The following is a 24162-nucleotide window of genomic DNA, read 5'->3' on the forward strand; positions in this document are numbered from 1 at the left end:
CATAGTAAAATACCCGCGTCCTTGCAGTCTTGAAGATTAGACACGAACATGCACTTCTCCACATCATACTTCCGCTCAACGGAAGTCAATCAAAGAAAGCCGATTTGTTCAGAGAGGCTCAGCTGGGGGAGATCATTACAACCCAGAGGAACCTCCCTTTAAGGGAGGTCCACCTGCCAAGATGACTCAAGACCCCCTTTTAGCTCCACCACAGCAAACCCCTCTGCCCAGCCCTTGATTGAGTCTTTATGACTCGAGAAAATGGATAGCCCTCCTCGGGGGGCAAAATAGTAAAAACCTTGAACCGCCCGGACCAGCCGAAAGAAGGTGACGAACAAGCGAGCTGTGGGCAAGATACCCCAGCTCAGACTGACAAACTCAAAGGAACACATAAAAAGAATCGAATTGGGAGTAAGCATCCGAGGAGTTATTCCAAAGTACCGAAAAACCTCGATAAAAAAGGGTGAAAAGGGAAAGGTTAAGCCATACTCACGCTGTTTGACAAAGAAAACTAAACTGCGGTCTTTTTGAGGGTCGACTAAACTAGAAGGAGGAGGATCGAGAAGAACGATCCTCTCATTACGAAGGGGAGCCCGGATACGGAAAAGAGGGGTATCCAGGTACTCTCAGGAAAAGAAATTTCTCAGGATAGAGGAAGTAACATTAGACTCTAGATTCATTACATCGGGAAGCTTCGGGCTATCCATGGCAATATGAAAAGCGTACCTTAAAGACGATTGGGGCAGAAAGGCAGGACGAACGGAGCACGCAGAAAGTAGAAGGAGAGTAAGGGTTCTGTGAAGATGGAGAGAATTTGAATTTTGAGAATAGTAAAGTGGAGAAGAGACGTTTTGATGGGAGCTGTCCTCGGGCCACGCAATCATAATGGGTTCTCGGTATTTACCCCTTCATCACTCATGTAATAACTGCTGAGGAGGTAAAGGGGTATTTGATAACCGTCAGGCCTTGCACCCTCTTTGGGCTGAATCAGGGCCCACAAAAGCAGACCAGGCCTTGAGCTCGGAATGCTCCTAGGCAGGCCTGCCCAATGGCTTCGACCTAGGATCTAGCATGAATGATAGGCTAGGTCATCTGCGAGCCCAAGTCCAGTAAGGAAGAGGCCGGCCCAAGAAGGAGACATGGGGAGAAATGAGCAAGCTCCGTCCTTTCGCAGCCCTATTCGCATGCGCACTGAGAAAAATTAAATGGCCGCATGACATAGGTATGGCAACTGATGGTACGGACCCGCCTAACAGAGACAGACGTCACTGTAGTAAAGAGGCCGTTAGGCGCCACTGGCAAGCAAGAAGAAAAGAATAAAAGGAAAGGAATAAAAGGAAATGGATACCCCCTAAAAGAAAGGCGCTTACACACACACAAAAATCCTATCCTCTAGATCTCAGAACATCAGCATACTCAATATATAAAGTCTAAAACCCGTTTAATAGGATTCGATCACCATGTGCTGAAAGGATAAGGACCAAAAGTATTTCTAATAGCTTGTGCTACTTGTCTTTCTTTCTATATATATATATATATATACACCTTTGGATTCTAAAATAGAAGGATTAGATAATCTATGTATAAAATATAGACTATTCAGGGAATGGTCTGGTTTCTGAGGGGACAATCAAGCTTATGTTAAGTAGTCAATCATTGCAACTTATTTTAGCTTTTCGGCCGGCTCTGCAAAAAAGTCTCAGAGCCTTTCAGCTATGAAAACAACAATTATTTTATATATATATTATAGCTAATAATTGTAATTTCTTTCAATTAAACACAATTTATTTTTATTTTTATTAACTTTTCTTTTATCAATGAAGCTTTCTTGACAATGAAACTTAATTTTTACAGGGCTTTTTATGTTGGTACTTCTTCACTAGAAGAAATCGTAAGCATTGAGCAATGCTGCACCTTCAGAGGAAGCTTCCTAAAAGTAGATGCAAGAACTGGGAGGATCCTATGGAAGACGTACATATTGCCTGAAAACCACGGCAAGCGTGGAGAATATGCTGGAGCAGCTATATGGGGAAGCAACCCATCCATTGATGTTTCTAGGAACCATGTTTATATAGCAACAGGGAATCTCTACTCAGCCCCTCTTCGTGTCCGTCAATGCCAAGAAAAGGAGAACAACCAAACAAGACCCAGCAGTCCTGACAAATGTGTTGAGCCTGAGAACCACGAGAACTCAATCATGGCACTTGACCTTGACTCTGGCAAAATCAAGTGGTATAAGCAGCTTGGAGGATATGACGTTTGGTTTGTGGCTTGTAACAATCTTTCAACCCCTAATTGCCCCCCTGGTCCAAACCCAGATGCAGATTTTTCAGAAGAGCCTATGATGTTGAGTGTAGATATAAATGGAACTAAGCGAGATATAGTTGCTGCTGTTCAGAAAAGTGGTTTTGCTTGGGCACTGGATCGCACTACCGGAGAACTCGTTTGGTCAACGGTAAGTTTCATTTTAGAACTTAAGCTTTTTAAATAAACATACAATACTATGAATAGCTCAGCACTCTTATCTCTCTTAAATAAAAGTCGAGTGTTTAATCTTATGTACGGAGATACTGCATGTTGAAGCAATTTCCTTTTTAGGAGCTAACCTAGTGTGAACATATCCGGAGCAATTTTTCAAATCATGCATAAAAGAAAAAATATTTATAAAATCATGCGGAATTCGAAAATATTTTCGAATCCTGTGTGTCAATCAAGCGTGTTAGACAGTCATACTGTCGAACACGGAAGTTCGACACCCATGGTGTCGAACAACAAGAAGTTCGGCACTTATAATGCCGAACAAGAAGAAGTTCGGCACTTATAGTGCCAAACAAGGTGAGCCGTGCCACGGGAGCAGTGTCATATGCTCCCGTGGCTGTTAGGGTGGCGTGTTCGGCACCTTGAGTGCCGAATATGCACAAGGTTCAAGGCTTCGTCAGAGATTCCTGACGAAGTCTTGACTCCCAATGCCGAACTCTTTTCAGGTCCGCGTGGCTCTGCATGACCTGCATGCACGGATCCGTGGGAGACTTTGCTTTTTCTCCCACGGTCTCCGTCTTTTTTCCACTTTTCATTCTTTCTCTTCGGCTCTTCTTCTTCTCCAGCTCTCCATTCTTCCTCTCCAGCTCTTGTTCTCCTTCTCCAGCTTCACTTCTCCCTCTCCAGCTCTTCACTTCCCTATCTCCACAATTTGCCATAGGCCATCACCTGTACACCTTCACTTTCAACACGCTGAAAAACTCGTCTTCATCAGGTATTCTTAAATTTTTTTTTTAATGAAATATATATATATATATATATATATATATACTTTATATATATAAAAATGAAATAATAAAAGAAAATAAATTAATAAAATTTTAAATTTTTGTATTATAATAAAATTAATAAAATTATAATAAAATATTTAAAATTAATTTTTGTATTAAACTGACATTAAATTTATGAAAATAATAAAATTATTTTTTTGAAAATATTTTTTTGTATTATAAGAAAATTAATAAAATAAAATAAATTATAATAAAATATTTAAAATTAATTTTTGTATTATACTGAAATTAAATTTGTGTAAATAATAAAATTAATTTTTTGAAATTATTGTTTGTATTATAATAAAATTAATACGATTAATACAATATCTAATTTTTTAATTATAATAAAGTAAATAAAATTATAATAAAATATTTAAAATTAATTTTTTGTATTATACTGAAATTAATTTTTTTTTGAAAATAATAAAATTAATTTTTTGAAATATTTTTTTGTATTATAATAAAATTAATACGATTAATACAATATTAAAATTTTGAATTATAATAAAGTAAATAAAATTATAATAAAATATTTAAAATTAATTTTTTATATTATACTGAAATTAATGTTTTTTGAAAATAATAAAATTAATTTTTTGAAATATTTTTTTTGTATTATAATAAAATTAATAAAATAAAATAAATTATAATAAAATATTTAAAATTAATTTTTATATTATACTGAAATTAAATTTGTGAAAATAATAAAATTAATTTTTTGAAATTATTGTTTGTATTATAATAAAATTAATACGATTAATACAATATTTAATTTTTGAATTATAATAAAGTAAATAAAATTATAATAAAATATTTAAAATTAATTTTTTGTATTATACTGAAATTAATTAATTTTTAAATAATAAAATTAATTTTTGAAATATTTTTTTGTATTATAATAAAATTAATACGATTAATACAATATTTAATTTTTGAATTATAATAAAGTAAATAAAATTATAATAAAATATTTAAAATTAATTTTTTGTATTATACTGAAATTAATTTTTTGAAATATTTTTTTTGTATTATAATAAAATTAATAAAATAAAATAAATTATAATAAAATATTTAAAATTAATTTTTGTATTATACTGAAATTAAATTTGTGAAAATAATAAAATTAATTTTTTGAAATTATTGTTTGTATTATAATAAAATTAATACGATTATAATAAAATATTTAAATTTAATTTTTTTATTATACTAAAATTAATTTTTTTTGAAAATAATAAAATTAATTTTTTGAATTTAATTTTTGTATTATAATAAAATTAATAAGATTAATAAAAAAATTTAATTTTTGTATTATAATCAAATTAATAAAATATAATATAATATTCAATATTAATTTTTCTATTATACTAAAATTAATTTTTTGAAAGTAATAAAATTACTTTTTTGAAATTATTTTTTTGTATCACAATAAAATTAATAAAATAGTCAGAAAATTTTTTTAATGTTTGTATTATAATAAAATAAATAAAATTATAATAAAATATTAAAAATTAATTTTTGTATTATTGGATAGAATATTTGTTGTGATTTGTAATATAATATTTGGTTGAATTATTTGATAGAATATTTGTTTTGATTTTTGAATGGAATATTTTTGAATTAGTAGTATTTGTTATGATTTATGGATATAATCTTTTTATAATATGTATGTTATTATAGTGTTAAATTATGTACTGTTATTTAGTAAATAAATTATGTTTGAATATTGTTAGTGATTATGAATATAATAAAGTTTGTGAATGTATATTTGTATAACATTTGATATTGTATATTATTTTGTATAATTAGATATGGAGGGAAGACGCAACCGTCGTGATCGCCGTGATTATATTTTACCGGGTCTCAATGATCCATCGTTGCTATATGGACAAGCCGAACATCGGTCTGAGGTTATATGGCAACAAACTATAGAAAGTGGGGCGATAGGTTGCAGAAGAACATGTACAATTTTACATTTGGACGATATTCCAGATCAAATAATACCTCACATGCGTCGTACAGGTTTCTATGGTGTAATACGGCTTGGTTTTTTTACTCTGGATTGGAATTTAATTACGACTCTTGTTGAGCGTTGGCGACCAGAGATGCATACATTTATGTTTCCTGAAGGGGAAATGACCGTAACCCTTCAGGATGTAAGGTTGATAACCGGGTTGCCTGTCAATGGTGCAGCTATTACAGGCCGCTCACGCCACCATTGGCCATCAGTTTGTGATAGCAGTTGTCAAAGCCGTCAAAAATAAACCTATTAAACAATCAACAAGTAACTTGCAAATAGTGGCAATAGGGTCGAACCACAGGGATTTGACACTACGAATTTTCCTAATAATGACTTGGTCAAGTAAATAACAAATAATTAAAAGAGGGGGATTTTGTTTTTTGATGATTAAGACTAAATAGCAAGAGAAAGCAATAACTTAAATAAATAGGAATTTCAATGGGAAAGAGATTCTAGTTGAAGTATGAGTCTATTTCAGCTTGTTCAGAATTGATCATTGATTATCTAAGACTCCTATTTTATTTCAACAAATTAGTTTTGGTTGTGGAAGACGCTTCTCACAACCAAATTCCTCCTTAGTTCTAGTTTGATTAGGAAACGTTCGCTAATCAAACACTAATCAACAAGTTGCCAAGGAATGTCCTTGGGGCATTTAGCATCGAACAACTGTTGACTGCATTAAGACTTAGAGAAACCCAATTCTATCCTTGCCAACCGCGTGGTCAAGTCTAGATTATGCAACTGATTATATTTGTGTTCATATAATCTAAACAATTACGGATCTAGATCATTCAAACAATTTATTACTCAAGCAATTTAAAAGCAATGGGCCCTTATTGATTCTAAAAGCAAAGTAATAATTATAGAAAAGATCAAGTTGCATAAATATTGAAAGCAAATAAGAGTTTTAACAATGGAGTTTTAAATCTCCCAATTCATCATAAATCTGAATTTCCTCAACTTCAACTAGAAAAGAATGGATTTAGCCACTCATGGTGGACAAAAATACACAAAAGAAAGAAGAAAGGAAGAGAAGAAGAGTCTGCTGTAATTCTGCAGAATTTTCGAGAGTGAAGAGATGCCTTTGCTGGTTTGGAAGTTGTCCTCTTTATAGCTGGAGAGTTCCAATTCAATTAGGGTTTTGAAATCCTAATTTGACTTGGTCTTTGTAGTCTTTGATTCCCCTTTTGTCTTGGAATTTTGTTGTGAATGGAATTTCTTGGGTGAAAGACTCTCTTGTGGCTCTTGGGAGTATCTTGCAGTGTTTGAAATGGATTTGGACTTCTCCACTTTTGAATTTTGGTTTTCTGCATATTTTCCCGCTTCTGCTGTCTCTCTGCGTGAAAGTGATTTGGGCGGGTGATTTGGGCAGATCACTTGCCCAAATCGTTTCTGTGTGCCGCTCCCAGATTTCTGCCTCAGTTTCCTGTTTCTGATTTCTGCGGGTGATTTGGGCAAATCACTTTGACCCAATCACTTTTCCAGCTTTTTCTGCACTTTTTCTTCAACTTTCCATTTTCTTACTTTTCTACAAAAACATAACAAAAACATAAATTAAGCTAGAAAAATGTGAAATTAAGCAGTTATAAACATAATAAAGATGTGGCTAAATTTTGCTTGATCAAATACCCCCACTCCTAGCTTTTTGCTTGTCCTCAAGCAACAAACAACTTAGTCAATCAAGCTCCTTTTTCTTTTTGAGCCTAAGTACCACTTAATCAGCCCCCCTTAGACTTCTAAATTGAAGTATCACAGTATGGAATACATGCACTAAGGTTGTTCTCTCTTTTCCTTGTTTCTTTTCGCCTACCATGGCCAAGAGAAAGGTTTTTGTTTCAATTATGCTTTATTCTTTTGTTTTAAGCTTGATGCAACCCTCTAAGAGTAACTTGCCCTTTTTAAGCACACTTTTTTATTTAGAAGCACTTATTCTTTTTCTTGCCTGAAAAAGTCACCAACCTTTTTACGCGAAGGTGCATATTGGTGATACCCACCCCCGGTTACTCAGTTAGTTACTTGTTCAAGTGGCTACTAGCTCTGTTCATAGTTTTTTTTTACCATTGGAATAGGTTTAAGATTTGTGCTTTGTGCTGGTTTTTTCTTTTTCTTTTCTTTTCATAACAGTTTGGGCAAATTAGCTCATAGGGAGTTACACTAATCTTTTTATTTGCATGTATTTATATTTTTATTTTCCTTGACCACAGCAAATTTAAGGATTCAATTCAAGAAAAGAACTTCCTAAGTGAAGGTAGCATACTGTAAGTGATTAAATTTAGGCTTAAAGGGGTGGCAAATCAATGGGGTCATGGGATAGCAAGCTCTTTTAACCTTGTTATCTTTACTGAGTAGAGCAAAAGCTAAGACAAAAATTATGTGTGTGTGTGCAGAAAGTGAGAAAAGTGTGCAAAAGGAAAAGAATGTGTGAAAAAATTTGGTGTGTGTCATAGGGCAAAAAGATGCAAAGAGAAACAAAAAGAAAGCTAAAGATAGTGCAAAAATAAGCAAAATTAATCCGACAGTACCCCCACACCTATCCCAAATATTGTCCTCAATGTTTGAACATATATATAGAAAAAAATTAAGAAGGGAAAGGAAAGGGACTTCCTGGCCTGTGGGTGATTTGAGCAGGTGATTTGGGCAAATCACCCGGCCAAATCACTACCTGTCCTGGTCTGCAGGCAGAAAATGGTCCACCAGCAGTTGCAACAGGTGCTCCATATGATGCATTCTATCCTCAATTCTGCTGAGACGAGCCTCTACTGTCTGGTTGGGGGCTACGTCTTCAGGGGCCTGATCTGCTTCCTGCTGGGGTGCCACTGGAGGTGGTTCATCTGCTGGGGTTACCTATTCTGTTTCCCCTGCTGTTCCATCTGCTAGGGTAGGCTGCTGGTTCCCTGGGTTAAGGGTGGCTTTCTTCTTCCTGAATACACGCTCATGGCATAATGTTAGAGGGCCTGCAGGTGAAAGAGAAAAAATGTTCCCCACTTTGCAAAGCAACCCCATGTCATCTAAAGATCGAAGGTCCAAGGGGGTTGGTTTGCTAGTGGGGGTGAGGTCAGTGTGGTCTGGGTGTAGTAATTTCAGGTTCACTGCGATGGCAGTGATCAAATGGCCCAGAATCAGAGGGCGGTGGTACTGGATAATGCTGGATAATTGGGTTGCAACCCAATAACCAAAGTGTATTTTCTAGTGTTGGTGCATGCACCACAGTATGTACAGCTCTTTTCTGGTCAGGATGTTGGGTGCATCCTTCCTCCTAGAAAATGTGTAGGCCAGAAATCTATGAATGTATTTCAGGCTGGGATTTTTGAGGTACAAGTCCTTAGACCTGGTGGGCGAGTAAGAATCAGGGGGATTATCACATAATTCCAAATAGGCATTGCTGGGATTGAATTCTGCAGAAAAATCCCAGGAGGAGTCAGGGCATTCACAGCCCATGGCAGTGCCAAACTCCTGTAGGGACAAGCGAAATCGCTGTCCCAATAGTCTAAACCCGATGATATCTGGTGTGTGTAGGTTGTGCATGGCTGTTCTATCAAAGTAGAAAGTGGTGAAGAACTCATGTGTGAGCTCAGTGAAGGATGAAAAGTGAAGGAAGAAGAATTTGTCCCAACCAATAGCAGAGATTAGGGAACGTACCTGGTCTTGGAGTCTCAGTGCTTCAAGAGTACCATGGTGTAGGTACTTACCTGGGTGGTAAGGCAGGGAAGAGACTCTGTCTAGTCTGGCTCGTTCAGATGCCTTGTTGAACGTCAGGGTTTGAGTGATGTGATCAGGGTGGGTTGGTTTGGGCAAATCACTGGGCAATTCGCCTTCTTCGTGGTCTGCGGGAGGTGTGTCCGTGGGTGTCTCTGGTTGGTGTTCTGGGCTTGGCGGTGGTGGTGGTGAAGGTGTTCTCGGCCGTTTCTGCCCATGGCCGGTGGAAGTGGTGGCTACTGGAGGCGTTTCACCTTCAGGGGTTCCCATCGCATCTGATGGAGAGGAGGGTGGTGCTTCAATCATCGTCGCCTTGTTTCGTCGGTGATAGGTCTAGACATCCGGTGAGTCGGAGTGCCTAGTCTCTGTTCCTTTGGTTGCTTCGGTGTCGGTGTCATTGGGAACTGGTGGAGGGTTTTCCATTGCTTCTTCATCACTGTCGGTGGGAATGCGTATCGGCCTAGGCATCCTGTGCCTCCTCCACATCCCGGGGCCACCGGTAACTTTCATCTTTGTTCTGGCCATGGTGGTTTGATATTGCCGGAGGTGGAGTGGTGTCGTCGGTGAAGGAAATCTTGAAGAAGAAGAAAGAGATGAAGCAGAAAAGACAGCGTGAAGAAAATAAAAAAATTATTTAAAGTGATTTGGGGTAGTTGAACTGCCCTGATCATTAAATGTTGAGTCTTTGCCTTCTTGACAGGGTGATTTTGGTCAGTGATTTGGGCAAATCAATTGGCCAAATCACTTTCTTCATTGCAGTTGCTTGGTTGGTACTGTTCACGCCCTTTGCTGTTGATGGGCTGAGCTGTTGATTTGGCCTGGTGATTTGGGCAAATCACTTCTTCGGTACAATTGCCTGGTTAACCTTGTTCTTTCTAAGATGAACCCTGTCAATTTGGCCTGTCGATTTGGGCAGATCACTTGCCCCAATTACTTGTGACTATGGTGCATGCAGGCGATTTGCCCTAGTGATTTGGGCAGATCGCTTCAGCTGGGTTGTAACGACCCGAAATTTGGACCGCTACCGGCGCTAGGATCCAGATCGGCTTAAGGCCGCCGGGACCCGTAGCAAGCCTGACATCTAACCTGTAAACCTGTATAATCCCATACATGATCAACAACATACATAACAATTAAAACTTTTTTTTTCCATTCATACACCAACTCAACCTGTGCATGCACTATACATAACATAATCATAACATTGATCCCTCTGTGGGATCTCATCAGTGCCCCCAATGGGTGACATAACATATGCTGAGTTGGTTTACATAAACATCATAAAAATCTCTAAGATCATGTGTTAAAAGGGATAACAACAGTCTATGGTCAAGCACACCTCTAACATCCATAAACATCATCTCATTACCTATCTATACTGGTTAAGACATTACATTACAAATTGATCATGTCCATTGCTAGCTATTACATACACATGACTTCTTTACTCTATCCGGACTCCTGCTCTATACTGTACCTGCAAGCCTGGGGGTAAAGGGAGAGGGGTGAGCTAAAAGCCCAGTGAGTAGAACTATAAAACATATTAACACTATGCTCTATGAAATGCATCATAACACAGACAATTCACATAAGGGTTGGGTGAACTTGTCACCAATTAGTCCAAGCTAACTCTGTGCCAGGCCGTAGCATGGGGTCCTGGTCTTCCTGTCATAACATACATTACTTACCATTGCCCCAGGGCCTCCTCTGGGCTCCTGGTCTTCGAGTCCCATAACCGTGCCAGGCCGTAGAATGGGGTCCTGGTCTTTCCTTACTCTGTGCCAGGCCGTAGCATGGGGTCCTGGTCTTCCTGTCATAACATACATTACTTACCATTGCCCCAGGGCCTCCTCTGGGCTCCTGGTCTTCGAGTCCCATAACCGTGCCAGGCCGTAGAATGGGGTCCTGGTCTTTCCTTACTCTGTGCCAGGCTGTAGAATGGGGTCCTGGTCTTCCTGTCATGGACTAATTGGGTCATCCAATATTCACCCACATCAACAACAATCAATGCAATGCGGCATATTCGTGAAAACTAATGCAATCATCCTATTGCATAATCATGATGCATGAAACATGATAAAACATTTAATTTCTCAATTTAAAAGATTAAGTTTGGTTCCACTCACCTCTGGCTGACTCTAACAACACCGAAGCAGCTGAACTCACTGCTGGGGTCCTCGGTTCCTCGGGTCCGAACCTACACAGGTGGACTCAAATGAGGGACCAAACACACCTGAACATAACTATAAACTACTCCCCAAAAACCCCCTAAAACATCATGAAACAACCATAGAAAAACATGCAAAGAAGGCTTGGACAGGGCACTTTCGGCGGCAGGTTCGGTGGCCGAAAGTCCCTCCAGAGCCGAAAGTCAGGCAGGTTCGACGGCACCTTCGGCGGCCGAAACTCCCAGACAGAGACGAAACTCATGCATGTTCGGCGGCACTTTCGGCGGCCGAAACTGCCAGACATAGACGAAAGTCTCCTTTCGGGGGCAGTCTTCGGCAGCCGAAAGGCTTGCCTCCCAGCCATGTTCGGCGGCCGAAAGTCGTTCGGCTGCCGAACCTGGTTTCTGCCAAAGGGCAGAAACTTGGCTCCTTTTGCACATTTCGCCTCCCAACCTTCCAAACATGCAACAAACCTATTCTACAACACTCATACACAAGCATACATGTCCCTAGGGGCCTCAAACCATCATAAACCCCATCTACAACACATCAAGCAACCACATTGTTCATGAACATACATTTATACCCATAAACATAACCATAACCTAAACATGCATTCTAACCCATAGATCTACTTAAAACTTACTTAAAACATGCAATGAGCTTAAGATCGGCTCTTACCTCTTGAAGATCGAGAGAGAGACGACCTAAACTCGGAGTTGGGAGAGATTGGGTTCTTGAACCTCCAAGCTCCAAAACTTTGCTCAAAAGCTCAAATCTTCAAAACAAAGTTAAAACAAATGAAAATCTTGAAAGATCTAGAGGAAAAACATCAAAGATTGGTGAGGGATGGCGGAGAGCTCACCTTGGCCGAAAATGGGGAAAAAGTTCGCCCGTTTTCGGCTAAGGGACCCTTTTATAGTGGCTGGCCAGGCCACGTTCGGGGGCCGAACGTGCCTCCGCATGCATGCAATGTTCGGCGGCCGAACCTGGATTTCCCTCACTTATGCCTTCGGGGGCCTAAAGCACTCCCGAAGTGCATGCATGTTCGGCGGCCGAACTAGGGGTTCGGCGGACGAACCTGAGTTTTCCTCCAATGCTATTTTCATGCAAAAACTCATTTTCTTTCATGCTTAAAACATAAAATACATTAAAACATTTTATAAAAATATGGTTCTTACCCTTCTAGAGGCCTCCGACATCCAAGATTCCACCGGACGGTAGGAATCCCGATACCGGAGTCTAGCCGGGTATTACATTCTCCCCCCCTTAAGAACATTCGTCCTCGAATGTTCCTCAACTAGCACATGCAAGGCATACAACATAATATACACATAAAACTCATAAGAAACTAACCTTAGAAAAGATAAGGGTACTGCTGGAGCATGGACTCCCGTGTCTCCCAGGTGCATTCTTCCATATTGTGGTGGTTCCACAGGACTTTCACCATCGGGAATTCCTTGTTTCTCAGCTTCCTGATTTGAGTGTCCAGAATCCGCACCGGCTGCTCAACATAGGTGAGATCCTCTTGGACCTCCACATCAGGCTCACTAAGAACCTTGCTCGGATCTGACACGAACTTTCTCAACATAGAAACATGGAAAACCGGATGGATTCTCTCCATTGAAGCAGGTAAATCCAGCTTGTATGATACATTTCCAATCTTTTGCAAGACTTCAAAGGGTCCGATGTACCGCGGAGCCAGCTTACCTTTCTTCCCAAACCGAACCACTCCTTTCATTGGAGACACCTTGAGCAATACCAGATCCCCCTCCTGGAACTCTACTTGCCTTCTGCGGATGTCTGCATAACTCTTCTGTCTGCTTGCAGCCGTCTTGATTCTTTCTCTGATTAAGGGTACCACCCTGCTGGTGATCTCTACTAACTCAGGCCCTGCCAAGGCCTTCTCTCCAACTTCTTCCCAGCAAACAGGTGACCAGCACTTCCTTCCATATAAAGCTTCATATGGAGCCATCCCGATGCTAGCGTGATGGCTGTTATTGTAGGCAAACTCCACCAAAGGTAGATGCTGCCTCCAAGAACCGCCAAAGTCCAGCACACACATTCTTAGTATATCTTCTATGGTCTGGATGGTCCTCTCTGACTGTCCGTCTGTCTGTGGATGGAAGGCAGTACTGAAATCCAACCTGGTACCCATGGCATCCTGCAGACTCCGCCAAAACCTGGAGGTGAACTGGGGCCCTCTATCTGACACTATAGAAACAGGAACCCCATGCAGTCTGACTATCTCATCAACATACACCTGCGCCAACTTGTCCACAGAATAGCCACTCCTGACAGGGATGAAGTGAGCAGATTTGGTGAGTCTGTCCACAATTACCCATCTGGAGTCCAATCTGTTGGACGCCGCCGGTAACCCCACTACGAAGTCCATAGCTATATTCTCCCATTTCCACTTTGGAATAGGTAGCGGGTTAAGCATTCCAGCCGGCTTCTGATGTTCCAGCTTCACCCTCTGACACACTTCGCAGGCTGACACAAACTGTGCCACTTCTCTCTTCATAGCTGGCCACCAAAAAACCTTTTTCAGATCCTGATACATCTTGGTGGCCCCGGGGTGAATGTTGTATCTTGCATTATGAGCCTCTCTCATAATGTCTCCCTTTAGCCCTATGTCATCTGGTACACACAAACGACTCCCATAGCGGAGGATCCCCTTATTGTCAAATCTGAACTCACTGTCCTTGCCTGACTGAACAGTCCTGGCAATCTTCACTAACTCTGGGTCCTCATGCTATTTCTGAGCCACCTGCTCCAGAAACACGGGTGTCACTTTCATCTGAGCAACCAAGGCACCTGTACCAGACAACTCCAACTGTAGACCTTCATCAATGAGCTTGTAAAACTCCTTCACCACTGGTCTCCTCTCTGCCGTGATGTGGGATAGACTGCCTAGTGACTTCCGGCTTAGGGCGTCTGCCACGACATTCGCCTTACCCGAATGATACTGAATCTTGCAATCATAGTCACTCAGCAGCTCCACCCATCTCCTCTGTCTCAAGTTCAAATCTCTTTGACTCAGGATGTACTGCAGGCTCTTATGATCTGTAAAGATCTCACATTTTACCCCATAGAGGTAGTGCCTCCACATCTTGAGTGCAAAGATTACTGCTGCCATCTCAAGGTCATGTGTGGGGTAATTCAACTCATGCTTCTTTAGCTGCCTCGAAGCATAAGCAATCACCCTCTCATTTTGCATCAGTACACAACCCAGTCCCACATGGGACGCATCACAAAAGACTGTAAAGTCCTCATCACTAGATGGCAGAGCTAAAACTGGCGCTGAAGTCAACCTCTTCTTAAGCTCTTCAAAACTCTCTTCGCACTGGTCGGTCCACAGAAATTTTTGATTCTTCCTGGTTAGTCTGGTCAGAGGAGTTGCTATTTTCGAGAAGTCCTGAACGAACCTCCTGTAGTAACCTGCCAAACCCAAGAAACTCCTGATCTCCGTCACTGAAGTGGGTCTAGGCCAGTTAGCCACAGTTTCCGTCTTCTTGGGGTCCACCTCTATCCCATTCTCTGACACTACATGCCCCAAGAACGAAATGCTCCTCAGCCAGAACTCACACTTAGAGAACTTGGCATACAAGCCATGTTCCCTCAAGGTCTGTAGAACCAACCTCAGGTGATGGGCATGCTCCTCTGCATTCCGGGAATACACTAGGATATCATCTATGAAGACAATAACGAAGTGATCCAGGTACTGGCTGAACACTCTATTCATGAGATCCATAAATGCTGCAGGGGCGTTGGTTAGCCCGAACGGCATTACAAGGAACTCAAAATGCCCATATCTGGTCCTGAAAGCCGTCTTCGGCACATCCTCATCTCTGATCCTCAGCTGGTGGTACCCAGATCTCAGATCTATTTTGGAGAAACAACCCGCTCCTGCTAGCTGGTCGAATAGATCGTCGATCCTTGGCAAAGGGTACTTGTTCTTGGTAGTGACTTTGTTCAACTGCCTGTAGTTGATACAAAGTCTAAGGGGTCCATCCTTCTTTCTCACGAACAAAACTGGAGCACCCCAAGGTGAAGTACTCGGTCGGATGAAGCCCTTGTCTACCAGCTCCTGCAACTGCTCCTTCAACTCTTTCAATTCTGCTGGCGCCATCCTGTAGGGAGGGATAGAGATCGGTCGGGTTCCAGGCATTAGTTCTATCTCGAACTCTATCTCCCTAGCAGGTGGTAAACCTGGCAGCTCGTCTGGGAACACATCTAAGAACTCTCTAACCACTGGCACTGAGGCGGGCTCTCTGACCTGACTGCTAAGCTCTCTCACATGAGCCAGATACCCCTGACATCCCCTCCTGAGCAACCTACGAGCCTGAAGAGCTGATATCAGACCTCTAGGTGTACCCCTCCTGTCTCCTCTGAAGACAACCTCAGACCCATCCTGACCTCTGAACCTGACTACCTTGTCCCTGCAGTCCAAGGTAGCACCATGGGTAGATAACCAGTCCATCCCTAGAATGACGTCAAAATCTGTCAAATCTAGAACCACTAGGTCGGCGGACAAGCATCTTCCCTCAACAAACACAGGACTACACTGGCAGACTGACTCTGCCACTGATGGATCACACTTGGGTCCACTGACCCAGAGAGGACACTCTAACCTAGAAGTCATCAGACCTAACCTCCCCACGGCTCTCGGAGCAATAAAAGAATGAGATGCACCAGGGTCCATCAAGGCATACACATCTGAACAACCAATAATTAAGTTACCTGCCACTACGGTGTTAGATGCATCTGCCTCCTGCTGTGTCATTGTGAAGATCCGTGCTGGAGCTGATGGACCTTCACCTCTGAAACCCGCTGAAGAAGAGGCTGCCCCTCTTCCTCTGCCTCTGCCACTGGCCTGAGTCATGGCTGGAGCCGCTGGCTGCGCTACACTGCCTGAAGCTGTCTGCTGGGACTGAACCTGAGTTTTCCTCCAATGCTATTTTCATGCAAAAACTCATTTTCTTTCATGCTTAAAACATAAAATACATTAAAACATTTTATAAAAATATGGTTCTTACCCTTCTAGAGGCCTCCGACATCCAAGATTCCACCGGATGGTAGGAATCCCGATACCGGAGTCTAGCCGGGTATTACATTCTCCCCCCCTTAAGAACATTCGTACCCGAATGTTCCTCAACTAGCACATGCAAGGCATACAACATAATATACACATAAAACTCATAAGAAACTAACCTTAGAAAAGATAAGGGTACTGCTGGAGCATGGACTCCCGTGTCTCCCAGGTGCATTCTTTCATATTGTGGTGGTTCCACAGGACTTTCACCATCGGGATTTCCTTGTTTCTCAGCTTCCTGATTTGAGTGTCCAGAATCCGTACCGGCTGCTCAACATAGGTGAGATCCTCTTGGACCTCCACATCAGGCTCACTAAGAACCTTGCCCGGATCTGACACGAACTTTCTCAACATAGAAACATGGAAAACCGAATGGATTCTCTCCATTGAAGCAGGTAAATCCAGCTTGTATGATACATTCCCAATCTTTTGCAAGACTTCAAAGGGTCCGATGTACCGCGGAGCCAGCTTACCTTTCTTCCCAAACCGAACCACTCCTTTGTGTGGCCTACCACACTTCGCACAAACTGCATTATCTGCACCAGAGCTTGAGCCACTCCTAAATCCCAGACTAGACTTGACTTTGCTCCAGAACTTGTTCTTCTTACCCTTGGGTTTACCCCATCTCTTACTGCCTGAAGCTGCTGCACTCAGGGTAGAGGGATCTAACCTTCCCCCACCCGGAGTTTTAGAACCAGAAGGCTGTGCCACTGTCTGCTTAACTGTCCCCTGAATGATGGCACTGACCTCCATTTTCCTGGCCATATCTACTATGGCATGGAAACTCTCCCTGTCCACGGACTGAATCAAGGAGGAATACCTGGAATGAAGTTTCATGACATACCTCCTTGACTTCTTCGAATCTGTATCCAGACTCTGCCCAGCAAAAGGCAACAGCTCCAAGAACCTGTCGGTGTACTCCTCTACACTCATATCATCTGTCTGCCTTAACTGCTCAAACTCTATCATCTTCAACTCCCTTGAACTATCAGGAAAAGCCCATCCTGCAAACTCATTTGCAAACTCCTCCTAAGACAAGCTTTCCACCCTCGGGCTCACATAACTCTTAAACCACTCTCGGGCTTTCTTGCATTTTAATGTGAACCCAGCCATCTGAATGGCTCTACTGTCATCCGCCCCTAACTCCTCTGTAATAGTCTTGACCCTCTCAAGATACACAAATGGGTCATCACCTGACTCAAACTGGGGAGCACCCAGCTTCATGTATTCAGTCATCTTGACCTTGCTCCCACTGGCTGAGCTAGGTCTAGAAGGTTGAGTAACTGGGGCTGCTGGTTCTGTAGGTGGTGGAGGTGGTGCAACATTTTCTGAGGTAGGGTTTGCTGGATTTGGATAGTAAGGTGGGGGTGGATACATTGGGTATTGTGAATATGGTGGGTAGTATGGTGGGTATGGCATCTATGGAGGATAAGGGGTGAAACTAGGGTAATCCGATGTACCTCCCATCGAATACCCGGGATGTTGTGAGAAGTGTGGGTAGTGGGGTGGCTGAATAAATCCCGAGGCCTGAGTGCCTCCTTGGGACTCTCCCATTCCTTCTTCTGACATGCTAACTCCCAGACTGCCATCCCTCCTCTGCTCTACATCCATATCATCCCCCATGTCCTCTGACGCTCCTCCCTGAACTGTTCCCCTCACTGATCTGCTTCTACCCAGATCCAGAGACCTTCTAGGGTCTTTTACTGCTCTTTCTCTGCTAGACCTACTAGACATTGCCCTAGGCAATGCTGGAGGACGGGCGCTCGTGCCCTCATCCTCAGGTGGTACTCCAGTCAATCTTGCTGATCGACGAGTTCCTCTCATCCTGTTTTCTGAAAACAGTACACATAGCACAAACATTAGCATCATATGGTTCATGTGGGCACACATGAACCCGCATCACATACATCACACATCATAGCATATCATTAATGCACATGCATATTATCACGGCATTTCACATCATCATACAAGACAGGACTCCACATCCTATCCTAGTGGACATGATCTTCCTATTGTGCTTGACCTTCTATAACACCCATGAGCCCGACACTCTAGGTCCGACCATATGAACCTAGGGCTCTGATACCATTCTGTAACGACCCGAAATTTGGACCGCTACCGGTGCTAGGATCCAGATCGGCTTAAGGCCGCCGGGACCCGTAGCAAGCCTGACATCTAACCTGTAAACCTGTATAATCCCATACATGATCAACAACATACATAACAATTAAAACTTTTTTTTTCCATTCATACACCAACTCAACCTGTGCATGCACTATACATAACATAATCATAAATTGATCCCTCTGTGGGATCTCATCAGTGCCCCCAATGGGTGACATAACATATGCTGAGTTGGTTTACATAAACATCATAAAAATCTCTAAGATCATGTGTTAAAAGGGATAACAACAGTCTATGGTCAAGCACACCTCTAACATCCATAAACATCATCTCATTACATATCTATACTGGTTAAGACATTACATTACAAATTGATCATGTCCATTGCTAGCTATTACATACACATGACTTCTTTACTCTATCCGGACTCCTGCTCTATATTGTACCTGCAAGCCTGGGGGTAAAGGGAGAGGGGTGAGCTAAAAGCCCAGTGAGTAGAACTATAAAACATATTAACACTATGCTCTATGAAATGCATCATAACACAGACAATTCACATAAGGGTTGGGTGAACTTGTCACCAATTAGTCCAAGCTAACTCTGTGCCAGGCCGTAGCATGGGGTCCTAGTCTTCCTGTCATAACATACATTACTTACCATTGCCCCAGGGCTTCCTCTGGGCTCCTGGTCTTCGAGTCCCATAACCGTGCCAGGCCGTAGAATGGGGTCCTGGTCTTTCCTTACTCTTTGCCAGGCCGTAGAATGGGGTCCTGGTCTTCCTGTCATAACATACATTACTTACCATTGCCCTAGGGCCTCCTCTGGGCTCCTGGTCTTCGAGTCCCATAACCGTGCCAGGCCGTAGAATGGGGTTCTGGTCTTTCCTTACTCTGTGCCAGGCCGTAGAATGGGGTCCTGGTCTTCCTGTCATGGACTAATTGGGTCATCCAATATTCACCCATATCAACAACAATCGATGCAATGCGGCATATTCATGAAGACTAATGCAATCATCGTATTGCATAATCATGATGCATGAAACATGATAAAACATTTAATTTCTCAATTTAAAAGATTAAGTTTGGTTCCACTCACCTCTGGCTGACTCTGACAACACCGAAGCAGCTGAACTCACTGCTGGGGTCCTCGGTTCCTTGGGTCCGAACCTACACAGGTGGACTCAAATGAGGGACCAAACACACCTGAACATAACTATAAACTACTCCCCAAAAACCCCTTAAAACATCATGAAACAACCATAGAAAAACATGCAAAGAAGGCTTGGACAGGGCACTTTCGGCGGCAGGTTCGGCGGCCGAAAGTCCCTCCAGAGCCGAAAGTCAGGCAGGTTCGACGGCACCTTCGGCGGCCGAAACTCCCAGACAGAGACGAAACTCATGCATGTTCGGCGGCACTTTCGGCGGCCGAAACTGCCAGACAGAGACGAAAGTCTCCTTTCGGGGGCAGGCTTCGGCAGCCGAAAGGCTTGCCTCCCAGCCATGTTCGGCGGCCGAAAGTCCTTCGGCTGCCGAACCTGGTTTCTGCCAAAGGGCAGAAACTTGGCTCCTTTTGCACATTTCGCCTCCCAACCTTCCAAACATGCAACAAACCTATTCTACAACACTCATACACAAGCATACATGTCCCTAGGGGCCTCAAACCATCATAAACCCCATCTACAACACATCAAGCAACCACATTGTTCATGAACATACATTTATACCCATAAACATAACCATAACCTAAACATGCATTCTAACCCATAGATCTACTTAAAACTTACTTAAAACATGCAATGAGCTTAAGATCGGCTCTTACCTCTTGAAGATCGAGAGAGAGACGACCTAAACTCGGAGTTGGGAGAGATTGGGTTCTTGAACCTCCAAGCTCCAAAACTTTGCTCAAAAGCTCAAATCTTCAAAACAAAGTTAAAACAAATGAAAATCTTGAAAGATCTAGAGGAAAAACATCAAAGATTGGTGAGGGACGGCGGAGAGCTCACCTTGGCCGAAAATGGGGAAAAAGTTCGCCCGTTTTCGGCTAAGGGACCCTTTTATAGTGGCTGGCCAGGCCACGTTCAGGGGCCGAACGTGCCTCCGCATGCATGCAATGTTCGACGGCCGAACCTGGATTTCCCTCACTTATGCCTTCGGGGGCCTAAAGCACTCCCGAAGTGCATGCATGTTCGGTGGCCGAACCTGAGTTTTCCTCCAATGCTATTTTCATGCAAAAACTCATTTTCTTTCATGCTTAAAACATAAAATACATTAAAACATTTTATAAAAATATGGTTCTTACCCTTCTAGAGGCCTCCGACATCCAAGATTCCACCGGACGGTAGGAATCCCGATACTGGAGTCTAGCCGGGTATTACATGGGTTGCCTCCCAGTAGCGCCCTGTTTTCTGTCTTGGGCTGGACAACAGTTGATACGGATCCAATAGGGTAAATTTCTAACAATGGTGTGAAGCAAACTCATGTCACTCAAATGGATCTAAAAGGAGTTCAAAATCATATTCATATGATTCATATATATTTGGGGCGTGCTTCAACTCATATGGGACAGATTTGGTGCAACACTTGCAATCATAGGCTTAGGGAGCCTAATCAAACCTATGGGCTAAAACTACACAAAGGGAAGCCTAAAGTGAAGATCAAGTAAGGCTTTTGTGAAGATTCAGTTTTGTTATGATGGGCTTGCTATATTTTTATTATTTAACATTTGTTTTATTTTAGTTTTGTTTGGGCTTGTATTCTGTCCATACTTTATCTTTTAAGTTTTAGAGTGTTGGGCCATGTTTTGGGCTTATGTTTTAATACTTATGTGTTATTTTAGTGTGTGATTGGGCTTGGGCCTTATGTGTTTAAGTCAGGTCCAAGAAGAGTGTCTTAGGGTTTTATTTGTTTTTCTCCTTACTATATAAGGATAAGAAACAATTGTAAGAGACAGCTTTTAATCAAAATTTCAGAATTATTTTCATGCCTTTGGCGTGTATTGCTTTGAGTGAGAGTGAGGATTTGCTTTCATCAATTGCACCAGAATTATTTTATTGCCTTTACGCTGTCCCAACACTGCTCCCGCAGCAAAGTTGCTGGCATCACACATAATCTCAAATGGAAGAGTCCAATCAGGTGGCTGGATGACTGGAGCAGTGACCAGCAGTGATTTGACCAAATCAAAAGCTGTCCTGTAGTTTTCATCAAAGCTGAATGGTATGTCCTGCTGTAATAACCTACACAAAGGCTGAGTTATTTTTGAAAAATCTTTGATAAACCTCCTGTAAAAACCAGCATGGCCAAGGAAAGATCTAATCTCCCGAATGCTGGTTGGATAGGGCAGGCTTTTGATGGTGTCCACTTTGGCTTTATCCATTTCTATCCCTTTTGCTGAAACAATATGGCCCAAGATTAAGCCATGGCTGACCATGAAGTGTCACTTCTCGTAGTTGAGAACTAGATTTGTCTCCAAGCACCTTTGAAGTATCTTCTCCAAGTTGGCTAGGCACTCTTAGAAAGAGTTTTCATACACCGTGAAATCATCCATGAAAACCTCAATAATTTTTTCCACATAGTCAGAAAAATACTCATCATGCACCTTTGGAAAGTGGCTGGTGTATTGCAAAGACCGAAGGGCATCCTTCTGAATGCGAAGGTGCCAAATGGATATGTGAAGGTGGTCTTTTCTTGGTCTTCAGGTGCAATGGGAATTTAGTAGAATCCCGAATATCCATCAAGGCAGCAGTAATGGCTTTTTCCAGCAAGTCTCTCAAGCATTTGGTCCATGAAGGGCAAGGGAAAATGGTCCTTCCTTGTGGCTGTGTTGAGCTTCCTGTAATCCATGCACACTCTCCACCCATTTTGCACACGAATGGGTACTAGCTCTCCTTCAGAATTAGGGACAATAGTAATCCCAGTCTTCTTTGGTACCACATAGATGGGGCTCACCCACTTGCTATCAGAGATGGGGTAGATGACTCCGGTGTCTAAGAGCTTCACTATTTCTTTCTTCACAACCTCCATCATTGGTGGATTTAGTCTTCTTTGGGCCTCACGGACAAGTTTGCATTCATCCTCCATGAGTATCCGATGCATGCATGTTGAGGGTGAGATGCCTTTGATGTCCTCCAAGGTCCACCCAATTGCTTTCTTGTGTTTCCTCAATACCTCTAGGAGTTTTTCCTCTTCTTACTGGTTGAGTTGATTGGATACTATGACTGGAAGTGTATTTTCAGCCCCCAAGTAGGCATATTTGAGGTGCCTTGTGTAACGACCCGGAAACCGGACCGCTACCGGCGCTAGGATCCAGATCGGTATAAGGCTGCCGGGACCCGTAGCAAGCCCACTATACATCCTGTACAGTTGGTATAATCCCAAATATGATCAAACATTTCCACAAAACATTTGAAAATTTACATTTACCAAGCTTGACCTGCGTATGCACTATGACTGAACTCATAGAACCCCTAGGGTCAGCATACCCTAAGTCAAACTCAGTCCAACATATATATCAACATAATATAAAACTCATGTACAGAGGGATTATCCAACTCGGGCCAAGCACAATACTATAACTCTGAACACATTACATAATATCATTTTACAATACAACTCTTTTACATCATTACATAACCTTACATTGCATCATGTCCACAACTATTCTATTACATATCATAACCATAGCCATATCCTGATGACATCCTGAACTATCTCTGACCCTGCAAACCTGGGGTTAGGGGAGAGGGGTGAGCTATAAAGCCCAGTGAGCAGAATAATAATAAGAATCTTTTAAACATATGCTTTCATGAAATGCAACACATCACAAACATATCACATCAAGGATGAACTTGTCACCAATAGCCCTCTACATATCATAATATGTCCAACTATGCCAGGGGCGGTTAGGCCTCACCTGGGCTTCCCTTAACTAGCTCATATCATAACATGTCCAACTACGTCAGGGGCGATTAGGCCACACCTGGTCTTTCCTTACATATACATAATGCCAGGGGTGACTAGGCCACACTTGGTCTTTCCATCTCATGCCATATCATCTCATATCATGTTATCTCATCCCATATTGAGGGCTAAGGATCATCCAATATCCATCCACATCAACAACATATTATGCAATGCATCATATTCGTGAATTCTAATGCAAAGCAACCTAATACATATCATGGCATTTTATGATGCATGGATCATGCTCTAAAAACATTTAATTTCTCAATTTAAAACATTAAGTTTAGTTCCACTCACCTCTGGCAGACGCTGGACTGACTTTGCAACTGCTAATACTGATGGCCTCCTCGGTCCCTCGGGTCCGATCCTACACAGGTGGACTCGAATGAGGTGCCAAACACACTCTAAACAACTCATAAATAACTACCCAAAAACTTCCTAAAACATCACTTAAATATGCATAGAAAATAACCATGAAAAGGCTGGACAGGGCACTTTCGGCGGCACCTTCGGCTCTCCAGAGACGAAAGTCAAGCACTTTCGGCGGCCGAACCTTCCTTCGGCGGCCGAAAGTCTGCTTTCAAGCCAAAACTCAACTTTCGGGGGCAAGGTTAGGCGGCCAATCCATGCATCCATAGGCAGGTTTGGCGGCCGAACTTGAGTTCATCAGAACTCAGCCTCTTGTGCATACCAGCCTCCAAAACCTTACCAAACACCCCAAACAAGCACCAACCTCTTAAAAAAATGCATAAACTCTTAACCATGCACAAAGGAGCTTAAACAAGCTTAA

General features: G+C 42.1%; 1 protein-coding gene across 1 annotated transcript in view; it reads left to right on the forward strand.

Moving 5' to 3' along the window:
- Positions 1-1592: 1592 nt before the first annotated feature.
- LOC110602064 (polyvinylalcohol dehydrogenase-like) overlaps positions 1593-24162 on the forward strand; it is a 36864-nt gene continuing 14294 nt past the window's right edge. The window contains exon 1 of the mRNA XM_021739492.2: positions 1593-2455. Coding sequence (XP_021595184.1) covers positions 1835-2455 — 621 coding nt within the window. The 5' untranslated portion in view covers positions 1593-1834. The remainder of the gene's footprint in view (positions 2456-24162) is intronic.

This window comes from Manihot esculenta, chromosome 15 (assembly GCF_001659605.2).
Source record: "Manihot esculenta cultivar AM560-2 chromosome 15, M.esculenta_v8, whole genome shotgun sequence".
Lineage (NCBI taxonomy): Eukaryota > Viridiplantae > Streptophyta > Magnoliopsida > Malpighiales > Euphorbiaceae > Manihot > Manihot esculenta.